This window comes from Notothenia rossii (genome assembly GCF_949606895.1).
Source record: "Notothenia rossii genome assembly, chromosome: 10".
NCBI classification, from domain to species: Eukaryota; Metazoa; Chordata; class Actinopteri; order Perciformes; family Nototheniidae; genus Notothenia; species Notothenia rossii.
Genome location: NC_136908.1, coordinates 37436615 through 37459695, shown reverse-complemented (window position 1 = coordinate 37459695; position 23081 = coordinate 37436615). Strand labels below are relative to the sequence as shown.

General features: G+C 40.1%; 2 protein-coding genes and 1 long non-coding RNA gene across 11 annotated transcripts; 2 read left to right on the top strand and 1 right to left on the bottom strand.

Annotated features, from left to right (window-relative positions):
* The first annotated feature begins 10 nt into the window (after positions 1 to 10).
* Positions 11 to 1198, top strand: LOC307021473. The gene is made up of 4 exons (XR_013803161.1): positions 11 to 50; positions 283 to 509; positions 634 to 812; positions 977 to 1198. It is a non-coding gene; the product is annotated as an uncharacterized lncRNA (long non-coding RNA).
* On the bottom strand, positions 423 to 21533 carry LOC307021470 (uncharacterized protein). 7 transcript variants are annotated; one of them, XM_079653610.1, is made up of 7 exons: positions 21488 to 21533; positions 20219 to 20756; positions 19316 to 19486; positions 16037 to 16776; positions 15361 to 15425; positions 15028 to 15071; positions 423 to 519 (listed from the first exon to the last, which is right to left on the bottom strand). In XM_079653610.1, the coding sequence occupies exons 2-4, from the start codon at positions 20267 to 20269 to the stop codon at positions 16057 to 16059; spliced, it is 942 nt and encodes a 313-aa protein (XP_079509736.1). In that variant the 5' UTR covers positions 20270 to 20756; positions 21488 to 21533; the 3' UTR covers positions 423 to 519; positions 15028 to 15071; positions 15361 to 15425; positions 16037 to 16056. The 7 variants fall into 7 exon arrangements, with proteins under 7 accessions (XP_079509736.1, XP_079509737.1, XP_079509738.1 ...); XM_079653611.1 differs by lacking the exon at positions 423 to 519 and adding an exon at positions 8171 to 8544; XM_079653612.1 differs by lacking the exon at positions 423 to 519 and adding an exon at positions 8171 to 8491.
* LOC307022607 (uncharacterized protein) lies at positions 2096 to 4592 on the top strand. 3 transcript variants are annotated; one of them, XM_079655451.1, is made up of 7 exons: positions 2096 to 2426; positions 2652 to 2743; positions 2983 to 3100; positions 3242 to 3343; positions 3439 to 3609; positions 3783 to 3959; positions 4324 to 4592. In XM_079655451.1, the coding sequence occupies exons 1-7, from the start codon at positions 2414 to 2416 to the stop codon at positions 4533 to 4535; spliced, it is 885 nt and encodes a 294-aa protein (XP_079511577.1). In that variant the 5' UTR covers positions 2096 to 2413; the 3' UTR covers positions 4536 to 4592. The 3 variants fall into 3 exon arrangements, with proteins under 3 accessions (XP_079511577.1, XP_079511579.1, XP_079511578.1); XM_079655453.1 differs by lacking the exon at positions 3242 to 3343 and having other exon boundaries at positions 2100 to 2426; positions 4324 to 4591; XM_079655452.1 differs by lacking the exons at positions 2096 to 2426; positions 2652 to 2743 and adding an exon at positions 2844 to 2902.
* Positions 21534 to 23081: the final 1548 nt, after the last annotated feature.

Genomic DNA, 23081 nt, shown 5'->3' with positions numbered 1-23081 from the left:
CCATATCATAGTTACTCCTTGGAAGCATATTTCTGTGGTCACCATCAACGGTATGTTGTTCTGAAAGCCCTTCTTTTTGTAAAAGTAGTATTGTACGGCAGAGTGTTACCACTTTGTGCAACGCAAAGATTTTTATCACCTGGTCATTTTCAGACAACACCCAAATGCCATGTCAAATAGCTAATATATCATATATGCACATCTATGTATAAAATACAATATGTTAAGGCAAACTCAGAGTTTGATTTCCGAAATACCTTTACTTTGTCCATTTGTTCACAGGACGATACAATGTCTGCTTGCCTCGGAAATCCTGTCCATCCTGCTCTGCAGAATGGACTCCTGAGGTTAAAGACCTGCTTTTGTATCGGTACTGGCCAGCTAGCACCAGCTGCCAGACGCTTTACAAATATGATGTGTTCACCTCATTCGAGCACATGACAGCACCAGCCATGTCCAGGCAGGCATTTCTGAAAATGTTGGAGCACAGATCTGTTCAAGCTGGACGGGTAAATCTGCCTGAATCACACGGAAACATACAAAAAACAATATCATATTACTTTACCATATCATTAATTGTTGGCATTGCTTTCAAAACAATTACTAATCCACTTTTTTAAAATCAATACACAGACAGGTAGTATCTGTGCTGATACATTTCAGCGAAGCTTCTTCGAGTTTTGCCTCTGTCAGTACAAACAAGAGGATATGTGCCAGGTCCATCACTTTGTTTGTCCAGCATGTTCTCCAGACATGTTGGCTGTCTGCTGTGATGGAAACCGCAAGCATTACCGCTTTTCCAAGTCAAAAGGGTAGGTATAGGTATTAATGAAAATGATAAAGAACACACCGCTAATACAAATAGTAGCCCTTGGGGTTGTGTTTGAGTCGCCATAACAGACATTAAAACAAATCATAGTAATGTAGTGCTTTGTGATTTTTATTATCGACTTGTATGTTAACTTATCATGGACAGGACTGAGGAGTCGCCAATCTATGAGGGCTTGTTCCTGGCCAAGGACGAGGAAGTCACAACATTTGTTGACCTTGTCAGAGGCAACATGAAAAGTGTACGTTTTTTTTGTTATTATGATAGTTGCAGTTACACCTGTGGTGTTCTTTTTTATATATGTCAAAACTTGTGTGTAATAAACTGACTTTATAGGGAAATTACAGTGCTGTCTGTGGTACTGCCAAATTCACCGCTGGCAGAGAGATGTCAAAAAAGTCTGGTGCCCAGATAGACGAGGAGGGCATTCAAGTGGCAGTTTGCATGTATTTGTAAGTGTGTCTGTGTGTGTATATGTGTTTGGTTCTTGAGTCTGGTCTCATTATTTCAGTTTTAATAGCAATCAAAGTCTAAGTCTTTGTAAGAATTTGAAGCATTAAACACTTTTGATGGTGAAGCGGAATTTATCCCTCATTTGTAGCATCCAAGTGCTATTTTTTGTTATAGCCACCTAGATGACAGAGATGAGTGCTTAAGCCAGGGCTTGCTGTGTCAGTTTATTATTAACAACTAGATTTTCTTCTGATTAATCAGACATGGGTTTCTCTTACGAGGACTGAACCACTTCCGTGGAGAAATATACGCTTACTCAATGTTTCTCCAAAAAGAGATGTCGAAGAAGGCAAATGTTGACTTCTTCTGTATGGATGTAACATGCAGGTAATCCTCACTGTCATATTGCACATCCACAACAATGTTTAAAATGGCCTATGCCTCAGCAGTCATTTTAGATGATATTGATATTGTCACAAAATGCTGCTCCTGCTTCTTATGTACTGGCCAGACCTTAACAAAATAGCCGGGGGATTACCAGAGCTTCCGCCGTTGACCGAAATGAGGCCATTTCTTAGCATGATGCACGCTAAAGCCCATACAGCAAAATGCGAGGTACATAACACCTTCAATGCAAAGGATTTTTAAATGTTGTGCATGGCATGCCTTATTGGATATCAAACACTTCTAAAGAAATGCTACATAACACTACTTGCGCTGTGATGCAGGTGAGATGGGGTGGCAGAAGTCAGGACGGAGCAGGAAACACAGTGGGAGAGGAAGTAGACTAGAGCATTGGAGCATGGGATTATTGTAACTGTGTGGATACAAGAAGTCTTAATAGAAAGCAGTGCAAATATGTATGTGTCATCTCAGTGACAAGCCTGTTGATTAGTTGAGAGCATATATTTTATGTCTGAGTTAAAATGAAAGATAGGCAGTTCATATGTTCAGCAACACTACATGCATGCATATTGTAGGAAGTCAGTCCACAAGTTTTCTCTTCAACCATCCAGTTCAAGATCTATGATGTGTAGGTGATATTGTTATGTAATGGTGACCGAACATTAATTGTAACTTTCATTATAGGTGAACAGCTTTCTCTCCAGGGCAGCTCTGGTCACAAAATACATGACAAAAGCAGGTTGGTATTAACACTACACACTGTGATAAGGCAGCCCTGATAAGTATTTTACAGAGAGTTCCCTCCTTAAAAACGTTATTGGGGTATTACTGTACTGTAATTACCAGTTCAACAACCTTTCAACGATTTGGTTTAGTCATGTCTATCAGGTTTCTCACTCAGTATTGCCTTTTTGATGTGAATACTTACTTTTTTGTTTGTGGATATATTTTTTGTCTTTTTTAGGAAGAGTGAACATGCTCACTCAACAGGCCATGGGTTGCAACAGAAGGAAGAGGGACAACCTTCATCAAGTTTTAGCCCACAGATATGTCAAAGTAAGGGCAAATTACAATTGTCTTCTCATCTGACATTACATATTTATGAAGGATGTCTGCAATGTAACCTCATGGCTATATACATTATGTTCTCCCTTATCCAAACTTCCTCTTGCAAGTCAGATGGTGTCATGGAATGTTTCAACTGTTCTTCTGAAGGTCTTGTACTGAAAACTGGTGTTCTTTGCATTATGGTGTTGCATGGTGCTTTTCGCTGACATTTTCTTTTTTTTGTAAAGATCACAGAGAGGGCAAAGGTGGAAGCTGCCAGCTTCAGCGACTTCAAAAAGGAGCACAACCTTGATCAGGAGACCATACAGCAGTGGGTGTATGATGTCAGGCAATGGGCAGTCACAGGTAAGACATACCACAGGTTTTCCATATATACATCTGTTAATTACTGTAAATTTAGACACACAATATAAGTTGGCCATATGTTGAAACTGAGACTGTCACTGATTGTATCTCTTCTCCAATTGTTTTTTTGCAACTATTTAGAGAGAGTCTACGCCCCAAGGTGTACTGAAGGACTGAGGGTGGATATTGAGAACATCACCGTCACTCTTTTGCGCAGGAAGCAAGATCTGTATCGTCAGCATGGTTTGTTGTCAAACGTAGTTATTGAAATTACCTTTCAAAAACAACAAAAACATTCTGGCACCATGACACAGTTTTGTTTCCGTTTCACTTTGCAGACAGCAACCAGGCAAGGCAAAGGAAGAGGAAGAGAATGAGAGAGCTGAAGAAGAAGCTTCGCGAAAAAGTTGTGCAATACAACACAGGAGTGCAGGAAGAACAGATCGACGAGGAGTTGGCTTGCAGTCTGACAGAGGGCTACATCTTACCATGGGAGAGGCATGCAAATGGTAGAATAATTGCTAGTTTGGCTTTTTGTTTTTTTAGTCTATACCAAAATATGAAAGAACCAATGCTATCGCTACAAAGATTTGTGTCTCAGAAATGAAAATCATTCTGTAATAATATAATATATGAATAAATATTCCTTGTCCACCACTCCATTCCTTTCCTCAACCTAAAGGCAACACCTTCAGGTTGAAGAGGTCTGTCTTTGACCAGGTAATGCTGGTCAGACGTTTGGAGGAGGAGCAGAGCATCCTGGTGAAAGAGATGTCGCAGCACATCATGTTCCTTCTGAAGGAAGTGCAAGAAGTGGAAGCACTCAGAGGACAGACTTTGGAGGGCATCAAAACCAGCAGTATGTCTGAGATCTTAACATTTGAATATATTCATCCATTCTTCAACACATTGTATGTCTTACATAAGTAGAACACATCTGTTACTGTGTCAGGCCGAAGTGAAATAGTAAATGACTGAAACTATTCATTATCAAGATCATAATCGATTATTTTCTGTCTATTGACTATTTGTTAAGCACTATATAAACATTAATCAACATGTCCCATTTGGCACCCAATATATAATAACATCCTTCAGTTTAAGACGGATTTACCTATTTTGTAGTGTTTTTACATATGCAGTATTGTACAATGCAAAGAGATTTGCAATTGTCATGGTTTGTTTACATTCAGCCCTTTTGCTGTGTGATTATTCCTCTACAGATTTCGGTGACCTGACAGAGGATGCTGCACATGGGCTCAAGAGTGTCCTCAGTCGGAGGTGGCACTACCTCAAAAGCCAACACAAACAGGCTCTACATGCGTACAGCGGTGTAGCCGCTATGGAATGCCATGATCTTCAATTACAGCAGGACATTGAGGAGTCGGATGACAATGACTACACTAGCCCTGAGTCTGAGGAAGAAGACCTGTAAAGGTTTCTGCCAAGCAACACAGAGGCACTGGAGAGCTCTTCCACAAGCGACGTGTCACGTCCACATGCACGCCATAATAATGACAAAACACATTTAAAACACACTTAAAGCCATACAAAATAAAGACAGAATGCAGCAACTCGTCTGGTCTTCAACCTTCCAAAACATTCCCACACCACGCCGCTCCTCCGCTCCCTTAACTAGCTTCCAGTAACTGCCAGAATCCACTTCAAGACAATGGTACTTGCGTACCATGCTGTGAATGGATCTGGCCCTTCCTACATCCAGGACATGGTTAAACCGTACACCCCAGCACGTGCACTCCGCTCTGCATCGGCCAAACAGCACGCTGCACCCGCACTGTGAGGGGGACCCAAGTTCCCATCAGCAAAAACATGTGGGTTTGCTATCCTGGCTCCAAAATGGTGGAATGAGCTCCCCATTGAAATCAGGATAGCAGAAAGCCTACACATCTTCCGGCACAGACTGAAAACTCATCTCTTTAGACTCCACTTTGAGCGATAGAATTATTAACAAAGAATTACTAACAAAGAATTACTAACAAAGAACTACTAACAAAGTACTAACAAAGCACTTATATACTAACAAAGGACTGGCTTATCTAAAGCCAGTTGAGTAGCACTTTAAATGTCTTGGCTCTATGAAACCTAATGTACTTATATGATTCTGTTTTCTTCAAGTTTGTATCTTCCTGGTCGAATGCACTTATTGTAAGTCGCTTTGGATAAAAGCGTCAGCTAAATGCAATGTAATGTAATGTAACATTATAAAACACTATATATGAGAACAATATGAAACGATGCACTTGTTTCGCCCGACTGAGTTCATAGCAATGTGAAAATGTGTTTATATGTTGTACTTCCGTTTATTTAAAGCGCTTTGACTTGCTGATGTGTATGAAAATAAATTGCCTTTCCTTTATATTTAACTGCCTCTTATTACTCAAACAAATGCTATACAATGGTTGTTTTCTTGTCACTGCATTTTGTCATTCGTTGATTGTGAACTACTAATGTGAATACATTGTAAATAGAGTTCATACAATAACATAATCCTTTATTAGTAACATGTGCATTATGCAGGGTAAATACCAACACATTCTCACTCCCAACTCGTACTTCTAATTTTGTATTATTTTATAAACCACACAGTCTTATTTACTCAACAATAAGACACAATTATCCTTGTGTTTATTTATTTGTTTGATTGTATAATGTCGGACATTTGGAGTCCGTCAGGACCGAGGGTCGGAGCAACTCATAGAAGTTGCTTTAGAGAATTTTACACCCGGAAGTAAGTATTCTCTTCGCTATGTTTGACCACCCCCGTGATTAGTCCTCAAGCTGTGATTGGATGTTGGAATGCGCCGAGGGTTACGCCCGTTACGCCGAGTGTCAAACAGCACTTTGAAATGGGATGGAACCACGGCAGACTATCCAAAACTGGACTCGGACGGGTCCACCCCCCCCTCCCCCACCCTGTCCCCAGAACTACACATGCTGGCTATTGTGTGTTTTGCAACATGTTCTATGGCACGTCTCTACTTGGAATTGTAGTTTTATAAGACGTTTTCGTATTTCCCATAATTAGAAGTTGCCAGTATTAAACTGTGTACATCCCTGGAGGTTTAGGGGATAGGAAACACTCAAATTTAAAACATATAATTAATACATGGGTGAAAATTGCTTGTGTCCATAATGGGCATCATTAATATATACCCACATGACAGCTAAGGTCAGAAGAGTTTTATTTAACAGCTGGTCTTATGTATGTGACCCCTCCTGTTGTTAATTGATAAGCCTGAAACATGCACTGTCAAGGTTCAGAGGCACATTTAGCAAATATGGCAGTAGCCATCGATCATCTTAAGATAAGATATACTTTATTGATCCCAAGTTGGACATTTTTTCGTTACAGCAGCATGTGTAACAGTTGTAAATATGCGGTGGTGTTTATTTGTAAATAATTTAGTATAATCACACAAATTCTGTGTTTTATATTTAATATTTCTCTGTTCCTCATTTATTGAATGTTCAACAAGGTCAGAGATGAAAAAGGTCGGAGATGAAAAACTTGGGTCGCAGGTTCCTACTATCATAGCTTTGTCTGCCACAAAAAAAGTAAAAAAAGTAACCACTTTGATTTAACTAGGCCAGTAGGTAAGGGCTTTCCACTGGATAATAACTGCAGCGATGTATATGTTTTAGCTGAATACACTTTTAACCCTAATTGATGCAGTTAGTCACTTCTTTAATGTTTGTTCTTTCTGATGTAAAGTCAAGGTTGTAACTGTTTGCAATGAAGTTGTGGGGCGCTGAACTGTTCCTTTGATTCTTTTGATATATGATAGTAGTATATCAGATAGCTTTTTTTCTTATTCAAAAGAGGCCTTTAGACAATTAGTTTGTCTGTCTGTGTCTCCTATTAATATCTAAGCCTGACAAAGTATTGATATATTGCTTTCCTGCAATGTTAACTACTGTAGGCTATGTTTAAGCACTTATTTTAACTGATATTATACATATGTATTATACTGTCAGGTATTGAACATTCAATAAATAAAGAACAGATAATTATTAAATATAAAACACAGAATTTGTTTGATTATACTAAATGATTTACAAATAAACACCACTGCATATTTACAACTGTTACACATGCTGCTGTAACGAAAACATTTCCAACTTGGGATCAATAAAGTATATCTTATCTTATGATGATCGATGGCTACTGCCATATTTGCTAAATGTGCCTCTGATTGGAACAAACCAACACATTCTCACTTATTAGTTTGTCTGTCCGTCTCTCCTATTAATATCTAATAATTAAAATATTAAAATTCAATAACGTGCTTCAACCACTAGGCTTGCTTTCTATCAGCCGTGCACCGTTATGGTGTAAATATCGCCTATCTACCAATTTGATCAAATATAAAAGTCAGCCGAATTAGTGTTGATACTGAAAGGAGACGTATTGTGTGAAAAGAAATCTAAGATGTTGTTTAATTGCTGACATATTTATGATACACGTCACGTTTTCAGTTTTGGGGGCAGTTCTTCCTGTTTGTCCAGAAGCCTTCTCATCAGGACTCTATAAATACAGAACTACGGCAGATGTGTAATATTTAATGCAGCCAAACTGTGTATTATTATGCCGTTATATCATGACCTCCAAAGAGAAAAGCAAGCAAACTCGGAATAAAGTATTCTTTTATTTTTAAAAAACTTTTCCGGATTTCACAGGAAACAGGGAGTCCGGCTAACTAAAATGCCCGTGCGGAAACAGCCGGACTCCCATAGATCCGATTACACACATTCCCTCAAAACTCACCTTTTCACTCTTGCCTTCAATTCCTTATCAACTAACCCCTTGCCTTTATTCCACCTAGCTTTGCACTTTCTACTTTTGTTGTTATTTTGTTTTACTTGCTTATAAGCGCTTTGAGCACCGGGAAAAGCGCTTTAAAATGTAATCTATTATTAAATTAAAATAGACTACAAACAGTGTATTCTCAAAGGATTGAAGCATTGGCTACTTATTTCTTGATGTTTTGTGCATTAAGCATTCTGTTATTAATGTTTTCAATAATGTACTATGATCTCAAGGACCCCTTGTGGGCTGCTTCTGTGTATTTCAATCAGGAGAGACTTCATTTTGTTTAAAGAACATTTATTGACACATGCCATACGATAAATGTTAAGTCTTTGGCGATTAGACCCCGATCCTGAAATGGTATATCTAAAGGGGGAAATGCAGCCGTGAGCATACTGTATAGGGAACCCCTCGGGGTCTAGACACTTGTGATGATGCAGATCTGGATTTGATGAGGAGATGGGATGAAAAGGAGGTGTGATGAGGTCTTTGGATTAGCTCTCCTGGCACTGGATGTGATGAAAGGAGGTGGATGGGGAGGAGGAGGGCGGCAGCATGAACACCTGAAATAACAGCTGACTGCCATTTTAAAGTTTGGTTGTAGCACGGTGATTGGCTGCTGGAGAATGAGGTGAAATGTAATATGTTAAAGAGAACGACTGTGATGAGCTGATTATATGCAGCTGCGGAGTGAATGTATATATATATATATATACGTATACCCAGTCTTCCTGAAAGAACTTGCGCTGAGCTTCATTTTACATCAATATGCAATTCACCTGTGAAATTAATTGCCAGTGGCCATAAAACAATGCATACAGGGATCCTTCAAGTCAAAAACAATGTAAGTCTGTTGCAGTTGTTGAACTGTTGCACTTTAATTACATACAAACACCAAATCTTTTTTATTTGCATTGCATTTGGATTTGCATGGGGTGGGAATCAGGCTGCTTGCCAGGATGGAGGCAAGGACATACCACTGAGAAAAAAATTAAATAAAGGGAGGGTGAAGAAGAATTAGTGAGCAGTAATACACATTCAATCGATTTTCATTGGGCTACTGTAACATTTTTATACTGTTTTATAAACGTTTGAAGACAATTGCAGTGTTGTATGAAGTATTTGGTATTCCAGTGTATGGATGCAGCGATTAAAGGTAGGGTATGTAAATTTGAGAAACCGGCTCGAGTGCGCTAGGATTTGAAAACACACAGCAGGAAAAAATCTGCCACTTCCTTACAGAGCCCCTCCTCCAACACACACGAACACGCACATGACCAATGAGGGCACGAGATAAGTTTGTGCACAGATGGAAGGCTGACAGGCAGGTAGGCCCAGTGGCGCAAAAAGTGGGTATGCACTATATGCGACGCATAGGGGCGCCACACCAGTGGGGGCGCCCAACAAGCGATGGTAAAAAAAAAAGATTAAATTAAATAAAAATAAAATGGTATTTTCTTTATGTTTCTAAATAGTTTCTGCATTTCCTTAAGGTTTTAAAACATTTTAGAGGAGTAATATGCTAGAGAAGGGCGCCCTATCTCATAAGATTCCATCATATAATTTTGACATAGAGGAGGGAGCACGAGCAGGGACGCCGTGAACACTGAGGAGCAGGCGCTCGTTGTGAGTTAACGTCAAAAAGAAATCATGGATAAACCAAAAAAGTGTTCGGGGGCAGAAAATAGAAAAAGAAAGAGGGAAAGGAGACGGCGTGTCAAGGGATGCGACAACAGCTAAATAAGTGGATGTTGAAAGGCAACAGGTAGGAATAGGATGATTTAAAGTGTGACGTCTGTCTGTGCTTGGAAATATTGACTGGCTAGCGTATGCTAACACTGGGGGGCATGTAGCAGCCAAAGGTGGGTGGGTTTATGGCTAGCTTAGAATATGCAAACCAATGTTGCTGCGCCAGCGCTGACATGGAAAGTATGAGGTAGCATGTACAATAAATGACAAGAATCTGGAAAACATAACTAATGCAATAACTCTGGTTTATCATGGAATCATGCACACATTTGCTACCAAATAAGAGGCTTGCAAATGTCAGTTCATGTTAACAGACTGTTCTCAGATTGGCTAGTGTTTGCTAACACTAGCAGCTGAAGTGTGGTTTACGGCTAGCTTTAATGCAAACCGATGTTTCTGATAGCTACATTTAGATTTTGGTTAAACCCCATGCATGTCACGTCCAAATTGTATTAAGGTAAAATAACAACTGGTAAATATAAGGTAGCATGCACAATAAATGTCAAGAAGCTGGAAAACATAGCTAACCATGGAATCATTTAAATATGTTGTGCTGCCATTAGCTGTCTATGTTAGCTGTGCTGTCAGACATACAGGCTATACATCTGTTTGGTGACACAGAAGCTGTTATTACAGGGTCACATCTCTTTACAGGTCTGTGCTAAGTAGCTCTCCGTATTTGTTCTTTTAAAATTCAAAATGTGAATGTACTTTCAACAGCAGCACAACCTTACACGGCATAATAGTGTTTTTTATTTGTTCTTTTAAAATCAAAAATGTGAATGTACTTTCAACAGCAGCACAACCTTACACGGCATAATAGTGATTTTTTTTTTATTATTAAGTTGCCTTATCACTGGGCTGATATAATAATTTAATTTAGACAGCTGCTTTAACAGTGAATTAATTTTATTCAGGTGTGAGGATGGTGGCTCAGGAAAGACAGGGGAAGGCAACAGGTAGGTCTAACATTAGGTGTAAGTGTAGGGGTCTTGATACCAACAGATTCATTTCTTAATATTATTTTAATATTATTAATAAGGAAAAACTAATATGGAAAATCTATTTCATAATGTTTGTTTGACAATATATCTTAGTGGAAAAGAACACAGGCAAGGAGTGAATGAGACAGACATGAGGTCGGCGATGGCATCAAGTAGAGATGAGACCAGTGATGATGTCAGGTAGTAGGAGTTCTATTAGTTTGACCACACAAAACTCAATGTCCAGTATGGTTTGAAGTTCTGTTGACCAACCTATTCACTGTGTCCTTTTTGGGGATAATAGTGCAGACAGAGGTGGAATTTGAGGAGATTGTCGAACCGAGAGGTGACGATGAGGTGGAAGAGAATGTCGAACCGAGAGGTGAAGATGAGGTGGAAGAGAATGTGGAACAGAGAGGTGAAGATGAGGTGGAAGAGAATGTCGAACCGAGAGGTGAAGATGAGGTGGAAGAGAATGTGGAACAGAGAGGTGAAGATGAGGTGGAAGAGAATGTGGAACCGAGAGGTGAAGATGAGGTGGAAGAGAATGTCGAACCGAGAGGTGAAGATGAGGTGGAAGAGAATGTGGAACAGAGAGGTGAAGATGAGGTGGAAGAGAATGTCGAACCGAGAGGTGAAGATGAGGTGGAAGAGAATGTGGAACAGAGAGGTGAAGATGAGGTGGAAGAGAATGTCGAACAGAGAGGTGAAGATGAGGTTGTGGAACAGAGAGGTGAAGAGGAGAGGGCTGAGTCAAGGCCTTACTCAGAAGATCCATCAGACTGGCCACCACCACATCAGATTGGGGACTCATTTAGGCAGTGTGTTGTTTAAAATGGCCCACACAAATGTCCTGATGGGCCATATCCAAGATCAGAGAAGTCTAGAAGGTGTTTTTCGAAAGCGTATTGTTTTCGCACAATGTCAAATGGAGAGAAAGTTGCACGAGATTGGTTACTGTATTCTAAAAGTACGAATAAGGTGTATTGTTTTGCGTGTAAACTTTTCGGTGGAGCTAGCGTTGTTGACACACGCTTTGTGGTGGGATATAATAACTGGCAGAGTCTTTCAAAAACGCTGCAGCACCATGAAACCAGTGGTTTACACATCAACGCGTATCTTTTGTGGAAAGAATTAACATCTCGCTTACGCCTTGGTAAGACAATTGACAGTACCTTGCAAAAAGCCATAGAAGCTGAAAAGGCACACTGGAGAAGCGTGTTAACGAGAGTGATCGATTGCATACTCTTTCTCGCAGAAAGGAACTTGCCACTGAGGGGGAAGAATGCTACATTAGGAGATCCTAAAAATGGAAATTTTCTGGGTGTCCTTGAGGTCATAGCACGATATGATGTCACACTAGCAGAGCATCTTAGAAAGGTAGCGGCTAAAAAAACCACAGGATATCTTTCCTGGTGCACTCAGAATGAATTTTTAGATTCAATTGCAGACTGTGTACTTGGTAAAATTTGTGCCCAGGTCAAAGCCTCCAAGTACTTTGCTGTGGAGTTGGATTGCACTCCTGACATTTCAAAGCAGGAGCAGGCCTCAGTCATAATCCGGTATGTTCATACGGACGACAAAAAGAAAGCCACCATCAATGAGTCTTTTGTTGGCTTCATAGTTGTGAAGGACACAACTGGTAAAGGTCTCACAGAAACACTGACTGGGGTGCTGGATAGCCTGGGGTTGGAGTTGAAGAATTGTAGGGGACAGAGTTATGACAATGGCTCGAATATGAGAGGTATACACAAAGGTGTTCAAGCCTTGGTGCAGCAGAAGTGTCCAGAGGCACTATTTATCCCCTGCTGTAGCCACAGTCTCAACCTTCTCCTATGTGATGCTGCATCATCAAACAGAGTGTGTCTTACCTTTTTTGGCACTATCCAGAGACTGTACACCATTTTTTCAGCTTCGGTGAAGAGGTGGGATATCCTCAAAGAGTTTGTGGACATTACTCTAAAGCCTCTCAGTGAAACCAGGTGGGAGGCGAAAATAGACTCTGTCAATGCTGTGCGTTTCCAGTTAGGGGGGAATCTTGACGCTTTGGAAAAGCTTGAGGAAGTGGAAAAAGACGGCAAAACAGTCTCAGAGGCAAAGTCGCTCTCTGGCGAGATTGTTACCATGGAGTTTCTGATGTGCCTCTTGATTTGGTATGATCTATTGTCAGAGATCACGTTTGTTAGCAAGGCAATGCAAGCAGTGAACATTTCGATGGACACTGCCATAAGGATGATCGATTCTCTGAAAGAATTCTTCTGTAAGTATAGAGAGGAGGGGTTTCAGAAATCCCTTGACATTGCACGCAGACTAGCCATTGAGATGGATGCTTCCCCTGACTTTAAGGAAAGACGTTGCAGAAAGCAAAAGAGATTTCATGGAGATGATTCAAGCACTGGCCATTTTGAACAGGAACCTGAGACCCATTTTAGGTGCATGGTTTTTAATGTTATTGTTGACACTGTAATTCAGGAGTTGTCTGACAGATTTTGCAATCTTCAGCTTGTGTCCGAAAAGTTTAAGTTCATTTACAAAATGGAACAGATGACAAAAGCTGAGTTGGAGGAATCAGTGACAAGATATGCACTGGCTACCGATGATGTTTCAAGGGATATCATTCAGGAAATTTACCCAGCAAGCCGTCTACTTAGGGGGCATGAAAAGGCTCTGGATAAACTAAATGTCCTCCTAAAGGAGAACCTTGATTTGGTTTTCCCAAATCTGACAGTAGCCCTGAGAGTTTTCCTGACAATGCCTATGACAGTTGCTTCTGCCGAGAGATCATTCAGCAAGCTAAAGCTGATTAAAACATACCTTCGTTCCAACATGAGCAATGATCGCTTAACCCAATTAGCAGTCATTTCAATTGAAAACAGTGTGGCACGAACTGTTTCATTCGATGCAATACTAGATAAATGGGCAAGTGCAAAGGCACGCCATGTTACGATTTAGTAGCAACTAAAGAGTGCTCTACTACAATCTCAGGTAGCAACATTGTTACATAAGCTACATCATTTTTTAATTTTTTTTATTTATTAGCTTATTTGTCAGGGGCCGTGTACAAGACAGTTCAGGTACCAGAGTTAGCTATAAAGTGATTTACATCTGTGGTTGTTGTTAACAGAGTGTGTTCTAATGGATCTTTGTAAGCTTACTTTTGCATTTTAATGTTTTAATGTTTTATGTTGCATTGATTATAATGATTGTAAATGTGTAAATTTGTTTATTATTTAATGATGGTAGACCTACAGTGGCTGATATGCTTTAAAATAAACCCTTATTATTTAAAGGCCATGTCCAGCAGACTTATTTATTTATTATTACTATATATATATATATATATATAATATATATATAAAAAAAAAATGTTTGGGGGGGGGGGCGCCAAAATTGTTGCTGCATACCCCCCTGACACAGGGCAGCTGCGCCCCTGGGTAGGCCATCCAGTTATTTTAGCCGGGCTGTCTCAGATGATTGGTCATGCTTTTTACAGTACTAGGGCTTCCACAGATGATATTTTTGTATGGATTTTTTGTCAAAGCACTTAAGATATTCATTGCTATCGGGATGTTAAGAGCATTCCATGGAATATAACAAAAAGTGTATCTCAAGCCGGTTTCTCAAACTTACATACCCCACCTTTAACCAATGTCACTTTTAACAGTTCAGCTACACTGAGTGTTTTTGTTCTCACTCTCTAAACAACTACATTATAGTACGTTAAGGTTCCTTACAGCAACTGTTGCTCATTGACTAATATTGAAAACTGGTTAATCGGGTTAATAAAGGTAAATAGGCACAGCAGCTGAAAATGCCAAAATGTTGTGGAAAAATCCTATAAAACCTCTAATTATAAGTACACATTCATCCATCCTTAGTGTAATAATTGTAAAACCCTGACAAATGTGATGTTTCCTCAGACTATTATCATAACATCAACATGTAAAATCATTGCATCCCTAGAGCCTTACAGCAGAACATTTCAAGTGAATAATAACTACTCCAACAGGCACATTGTATTCCAAGATAAGGGATCAAATAGCATTTGATAGATAACAAACAGTCTATAGATCCCCTTGGGGAAATGATATCATGATGCGTTTGTTACGTTACAATTTGATCTGCCCAATAATAGGGTACTGATATATTACCCTTTGTTGTAGTTTACGGTTTCACCACTTGATTGTCACTGTTGTTAATTTGCACTATCTGTAGATTCATGAACTTGTGTATAGCTGGTGCTACAGGCAGCAGAACTTTTTGCATTTTTCTTTAACAAATGCCACCTAAGATAATGGCGTGCCAACAATTACCACAAATGTTAACAGCACACATAGATGTAATTGTACAAAAGCCAATTAACATACCAAATGGTGCAGGGCTCCCAGTCATAAAGGTGCTCCGTCCCCCTCTGTGGCAGGCAGACAAAGACATTGTACATCTGTATGTTATTTGAACGTTGTACTTTCACAAGTACTTATAATATATGTATTGTTCAAATAGTTTGCATATATTTAAAAAAATAGTCATGAAAAAAGACATCTGACAGACTAGAGGGATTTACAGGATGTTTACACAAATAGCTTAATATTGTGAATTGGACAACAGCATTCCTTCAAGGTAAGATAAAGTAATTGCTATACAAATTCAGAAAAGTTATCCAACAGCAAACACTGTCATCCAGGTAATCATTATCCTACCTTTCGGTTCCTTGTCCTTAGTATTTCGCGGACAGGGAACACATGGAGTTGGTTGTGAGAGCAATCTGTAATTGTATGGAATACATTATTTGCACAAATGTGCAGAACAGGTAAAGTACGTTTTGTATAGGGCTCAACTCAGAATGCACAAACATTTCCACTGTGTGACATAAGCACATTTAATGTTTCCTACTGAGAAATCACAGAAGTTTCAGAGTCTAAACATGGTTTTATTCAAAATCCTAGCTTCTCTGCCATTCCTTCGGGATGTTGCTGTGTCTGCTAATGGACTGATTACATCTTACATTGCTTGCTACTGAGTGGATATGTTTTAGTCTTATATTCATTACACTGGGACTTGGGCTCTGTAGCACTATATTACATTAAGCAAGGATGTGCAAGCTTTCCATTCAATTATAAAGTATAGAAAGGTTTTAATGAATGTGACTTCAGCTTATCAGACAACATACATACAGGTTACTCTGTTGTGTCTTTGTTTTAACTCCAAAATGTGCATGTGTGCTAAACATTAATATCGCATCCATGCATAACATTTGAAGGCAAATATGAGTCCGGCCTTTAATAAATCAATGTTTGGAACGTCTACAAAAATCGCAACATTAACTTACTGATGCTTATGTGGCATCTAAATGAGTAGAATACAAGCTAAACATACCTTTCACTTTGATGGTTCTTTTACGTTGCTGCCGCTTTGGTGGGATTTGGTGTGATGGTTCCTGGTGTGATGGTGGGTGGGTGATGGGAGCCTGGTGTGGTGGTGGGTGGGTGATGAGAGCCTGGTGTGGTGGTGGGTGAGTGATGAGAGCCTGGTGTGGTGGTGGGTGGGTGGGAGATTGGAGCCTGGTGTGATGGTGGGTGGGTGATGGGAGCCTTGTGTGGTGGTGGGTGGGTGATGGGAGCCTGGTGTGATGGTGGGTGGGTGATGGGAGCCTTGTGTGGTGGTGGGTGGGTGATGGAAGCCTGGTGTGATGGTGGGTGGGTAATTGGCGCCTGGTGTGATGGTGGGTGGGTGATGGGAGCCTGGTGTGATGGTGGGTGGGTAATTGGCGCCTGGTGTGATGGTGGGTGGGTGATGGGAGCCTGGTGTGGTGGTGGGTGGGTGATGGGAGCCTGGTGTGATGGTGGGTGGATGATGGGAGCCTGGTGTGGTGGTGGGTGGGTGATGGGAGCCTGGTGTGATGGTGGGTGGGTGATGGGAGCCTGGTGTGGTTGTGGGTGGGTGATGGGAGCCTGGTGTGATGGTGGGTCTGCTGTTTCCCCTGGTTGCTGATCACATGGCACAAAATGTAAGATATAGCTATCGGTTGGGTTGGGTGGGTCTTGGGGTGGTGTTGGTGTGTCAGGGGTCTCTTCTTGATCTGGGTTGAGTGTTGTCCCTGAGTTTGCAGTACAAATCTGTTTAAAAGCCAACATATTTATTTATTTATTATGTATAATACCAAAATGTTGCATTGGTTAGTTATCTGTTCATATATATTTATACACATCCACATCTGTTTATACAACCATTTCATTCATGCCTCCCCATTAATGTTAAGATTCACCGATTCGCATCGGTGCACCGGCATAAACGTTCAAGATGCGAGTGCACCGGTTGAAACATCGGCTACAGTTTGGGTTGAACTCGCGATGCATCGATTGTAGCATCTTTGCATCGGTAAAAAAACGATTCATTCATATAATATCCCTCATCCTGTCAGCACTCAGCAGGGACGATCTTTGATTTTTGCTTCGCACTATGGAGGCCGAGAGTCTCAGTTATCAACACACATGGAAGTCGAAGAGAAAGAGAAACACAGCGTACCGAAAAATACCTACAAATCAAACGTTTGGCAACACTTCGGATTTTTCAAGAAAGACGGTCAACTTGAAAAATCGCTCGCAAATTGTAAACGATGCCGTGCCGCTTTAGTAGTACGAGGAATTTAGCGACGCACATGAAGAGGCGACATGGCTGTGGCTGAAAAGAGAAACCTGAAAGTTAGACATGAGTTAAATCACTCAGTGAGGTGTTCTGTCAGAGAGTGGTGTTTAGTTTACAGCAGCCTGCGACGGCCAATAATAGTTTAAATGTCTTCCTTACTGTAAGCAGTTATGATAAAGCTGTTTGTGAAAGGTTATTTGTATTCTTTATTGTTCATACAGAAACCACTGCTTTCTGCTCACTGGTGAGTTGGCCTATGAGTGTTAAGCAAATCAGGCTGGCAGCTGTATGGGCATTGCACTATGGTAGTTGTTATCTGCATATTGTTAATCAAGGGCAATGCATTAATGGATGATTTGCTTAATATAAGGAATAAAACAAAAATCCTCTGTCGTACCATATTGAACTATCATTATTTTGCATCGTGTTGAATCGCATCGTATCGCCCCGTATCGAATAATGTTGAATCAAATCGTATCGAACTGTATCGCAACAGGGGTGAATCGTATCGTATCGCATCGCTTGGTGTTTCAAATGTATCGTTAATGTATCGTATCGTTGGCAACGTATCGAGATGCGCATCGCATCGGCCTCAGTGATGGAGATGCACATCCCTACTCCCCATATTAGTATTTCATTTTACTTTCTGTTTCATATTATTGTATTTTAGATGTATATATTTGACTTATTCCTGCATGTTAGTTGTGTACCTACGTTGTTGGACTAGTTTCTTCTTGCACTATTTTATTTCTTCTTGTACTGTTTGTATGCTGCATTGTTGGAGGAGCCTGGGAATTAAGATTGTCATTGGCAACAACTACGCTGTAGCTGTGCATATGACAATAACACCTTTGAATATTGAATGTTTGAAAACAGGAACATGGAATACACACACATACATTTTAAAATATTAAATTAGGCCAATGTGCAAAACATGGAAAAAAAGGCAACCCTAATCTACCTAAACTGTAAAAAAAGTCAAATTGATTGAGTATGTTTATAAATATTTATAAATGTTTACAGCAATCAAACTGATCGCTTCAATATTTGCAAAAGTCAATGGTATCCCCCACACTGGGTTATCATTGGAAAATGGAAGTTTGATAAGTGAACAAAATGTATTTATTTAAGTTTTGGCCTGCAATATAATTAGGGCTCATATGTGAGATTGTGCGAGAGCTGTCACTGGCTTTATTTCTAGACTTTGCTATCCATATGTTTAGGAGGGAAAGATGTGTTGGGTGAGGTCAATTGAGAAGACGTTTGTGGGGGCCGGAGTGTCTTCAGTGCGCTCTTTGTGCACCACAGAACGCATTGGAGACACAGTCTGGTACTTGCATCTGTTCTGCTATTGTTTACTGCTATTTCATGTTATCTTGGATTTTTTTCATCAGCTGTGGTGCGCTCCACAACTGACCACGAGTGTCAGTACTATCCTGTTTCAACCATCTCCTCTGCGCTCCGATGGTGGGGAATGTGATGGCGAGACAGTGCTGATGAAATACTAAGTGGAATTTGATTTGAGATTTGAGTTGGCTTACTTCTTTTACAATTGAAAGATGCTTATAGAATTAGTTATGGCTCACAAACATATGCACAAATAACACTGATGGTTTGAATGTAGTATCTTTAAGAAAGGTGTGATATTAACTGAAATTAAATATTTGAGAGGTTATATGTATAATGATGCTTATAACATGTATTTATACAATCTGGCTTCAATTCACCACCTCACCATCTGCATAGACAATTTCCCCTGTCACCATAATCTTCTGTCAATTAAAAAAAATATATAGATTACAACTTTTGCATGGGAAGTGGCATACACCTCTTTCAAGCCCTGTTTTTTGCATACATAACAGTTATAAATGAGACCCCAGCTCTTTAAAATGACTCTCTTTGTTGCTTTGAAATAAACAGGACAAATCAACACCACACATTGTATAACAGATAGTCAATATATGCATGAGTGACTCGTGCAGATGGTTATTAAATAAATGCAATCTCAACTGCAACCATCAGATTGTAGATGACCTCCCCATTTTCGAGGCATGTCTTGGCATATGTGGTCAGCTGGGCATGCATGGGCATCAACACCTTTGTTTTAGATGCCACCCTCTTGGTAGGGAGATACGCCAACAGCAGCAGGGGCTTCAAGCCAAGGGCATGCAACTTCTCCAGCTGGGAAAGTAATTGTTGAGAGGTAGAGAGATCAATTAGATAAATACACAAAACTGTTGTTTACATTTTAATTTATCTGCAAGCTTGCCCTGAAGTAGCATTAAAATAAATCATCTACACTAATATCTTGGCATCATAATAAAAACAATGATTTGTTCATAATGTTTTGTTGAATACATTTGGGATTTTTAACTTAAGAGACATTTCCTAATCTTCCTACACATAATAGTTAATTCTGTTTGAAAATCATTAATCATGAATTATATTCTCATTAAAGGTAGGGTATGTAAGTTTGAGAAACCGGCTCGAGATACACTTTTTGTTATATTCCATGGAATGCTCTTAACATCCCGATAGCTATGAATATCTGAAGTGTTTTGACAAAAAATCCATAACAAAAATTCATCTGTGGAAGCCGTAGTACTGTAAAGAGCACAACTAATTATTTTAGCCGGCACGGCTGTATAACTGGACGGACTACGTGCCTGTCAGCCTTCCATCTGTGCACAAACTTATCTCGTGCCCTCATTGGTCATGTGCGCGTTCGTGTGTGTTGGAGGAGGAGCTCTGTAAGGAAGTGGCAGATTTTTTACGGCTGTGTATTTTCAAATCCTAGCGCACTCGAGCTGGTTTCTCAAACTTACTGTGGATGTGAATTTATAATCCTCTGACAAAGTAATAAAACTACTTTTCACACTTTTGGAGAATGAGATAATTCTGTAAACTACATACCAGAATGGCGGCGTCATCAACAACGTGGGACTTGATTCGTTTTTTTGTCATTGATGACAATCACTGCTGCTGCTGGCTTTGGATTTTTTCTATTTTCTTGTTCAGTCTCAAATGTTTGGGCTCTGTATGGTTACATACTGGGCAGATGTTATTACCACAGTAAATACTTTGCCTACAGCTTGGGCAGGTCTTTTTGGGGACCCTCCAGCCATATGTAGGAGTGAGAGAGAGTGATTGAGAAAGAGAAGGTGAGAGAGTGATTAAAAGAGAAAGTGAGAGAGTGATATAAATAGAGACAGTGAGAGAGAGAGAGAGAGAGTGGCTCTTAAAAGTGCTGTTGGTTGTATATGTGGTGTGTGTGTGTGTGTGTGTGTGTGTGTGTGTGTGTGTGTGTGTGTGTGTGTGTGTGTGTGTGTGTGTGTGTGTGTGTGTGTGTGTGTGTGTGTGTGTGTGTGTGTGTGTGTGTGTGTGTGTGTGTGTGTGTGTGTGTGTGTGTGTGTGTGTGTGTGTGTGTTGGTGATATAGAGTTGTAAAGAAGCTGTAAAACAGGAAAAATAAAAACATGATTAGGATTAGGATTATTTAGAATAATAGTAACATCTGTGCATTACTCTATTATGCAATAATAATGTAGTATAATTTATACTGTGCATATTGTTATATTATGAGGCACATGGCATACAAACAATACAGCACAATATACAAACAATACACAAAATGAAGAGAGTGCAATAATAATTAATCTGTGCATTACTCTAGGCCTATAATAATTTTGTATAATTTATATATCTTATATCTTCTACTATATATTTTAATTCTACAATGTAACAATCCCAATATCCCCACTGGCCAGTCAAATCCTCTGGAAAAACTCCAGGTCCACATTTTTGTTCCACTCCATCGCCGATTCCACTATTACAACTCTGTGTTGAAAGCTGTCTTTACAACACATGGGCAAATACAAGCATTTAAACATATATTTTTCGAGCAGGCACCTCCACTATCCAACTGTGCCGGGGACAGCTAATGTCATTTCGCTGTATAAACTATAAATGCTATCTAGCTACAAACTTTGACCGGAAAGCCGGAGGCTAGCTGAACTTGGCCGCTAGCTTGCGCGTAGCCTATTGTAAAAGCTAAACACACTACAAAACTCAACATAATATCCAGGAATGAAACGCTATAGAGACTGTGCTACAGTGGAATAAATAAAAGCAATATCATTTTGTGTTTTAAAGAAATAAACTCCCCTTGATTTTAGATACTTACTGTAGTCCGTTGTGAGATGAAATGAATGAAAGTGACGTGATCGTGGGCAACGTCACGTGGCTATGTCACTGCCGTCAAGCGCGACATAACGTTTCCGTGGTAACGACGGCATCTTCTTCTGGTTTATCGTTGTTATAAAAAAAAATATTATTATTACTATTAATGATCAAATATGAATGTAATTGTCTTTTAAATAACGTAAACTAAAGGGAACAATCTATTTGACACAGCTGAAGCTCTGGCCTTCCTTAAAAAATAACTAATTTAATAAAAATGCACCGTTTTTTGAGAACAAACATTAGTAAATAATGCACCATAATACATTCTGACGAAAAATAAAAATTATTATGAATACAAATAGAATAAAAGAAGCCTCCCGTGAGCTACCACAAGCTATAAAGTCGATTTTTAAAACGTTTTATAGAATAAAAAGCTCACTGCAGGACGTTTAGAAATGCGTGTGTGCACAACGACAAAGGAGCCTCATTCACTTTACATTGGGGTTGTTTGCGTTATGCCGACACGCAAATATAAAAGATTCCGTGACTCCACCACGCAATGCAGTGTTAAGGAGTCGTGGAGGAGTCACGCATTCTGGTGAGATCAGGTTGTTATGTATGCACCCCGGACCGGCACCAGTTCCTCCAGCACTGTAGGGAACGTTCCTCCAGCAAGGTAGGGAACTGTGGCGCATCGGGTGATGCACGCGCCTCGCGCTGCCTCGGCCTTACCTGCACGTAGAAGACGGTCACAAACAACGAGAGTGCTTTTAGACCATCTCGTTTTTAATAGAGACGGCGGTGGTGTGAGTTAAAGCTATAGACAAAAAAGCTGTGACTTTCTCCCTCTCAGCTGCACTCCTCCAGCCACCCAGACACGGGGGGGCATTTAAACACACACCCGCAGCTGCCGCTGGAGCCGTGTTCACAGAGGCGATGGGGAGGAATGTCTCTGGCTGCTATTTTTAACTGCTAATGTTGGCCGCTGAAACCCCCAGAATTCGGCAATTTGTCCAATACAAATATTTACATTGCTTTCATACAGAAGTTCCACTTTACTGATGCCTTTCTTTAAGGTTTCTCTAAACATGAGCTGGGCATGCTTGAATGGCACTTTCGTCCCGAGCAGCATACACAGAGAAAATCAGCCAGGACTGAATCCCAGACACTGATCCCCTGGGTTTTTATACCCAAATGTTCATTAACCAAAAACGAAACACAACCGCTCAGTTTCACAGATAATTTTAGGATACCGTCAATCACAGTATCGGCCGGAGAATTTCACATCACAAGTCACAGCAGCCAGAGGTTCTGACAGCACGGGTGGGTTGCCACATCAATTCTGCCCAGCTTCTCTCTCGATAGACCTTTTAACTAATTTACAGAGAGTTCTGGGAACACTGGAGATAGCCCCAACATCTGGAGACACTCAATCACTTGTCTGACTCTTAGGCTCTGTGACCGAGAGTTGACCGGTCATAAAACTAATATCAACATTATAGCTGAGGCCTCCCATTCCTTAAGACAGATAACAGAGTCAGGGTTGGTCATACACGTCAACAGGCAGAAAGGTTAAATATCTTAACAATATTCAT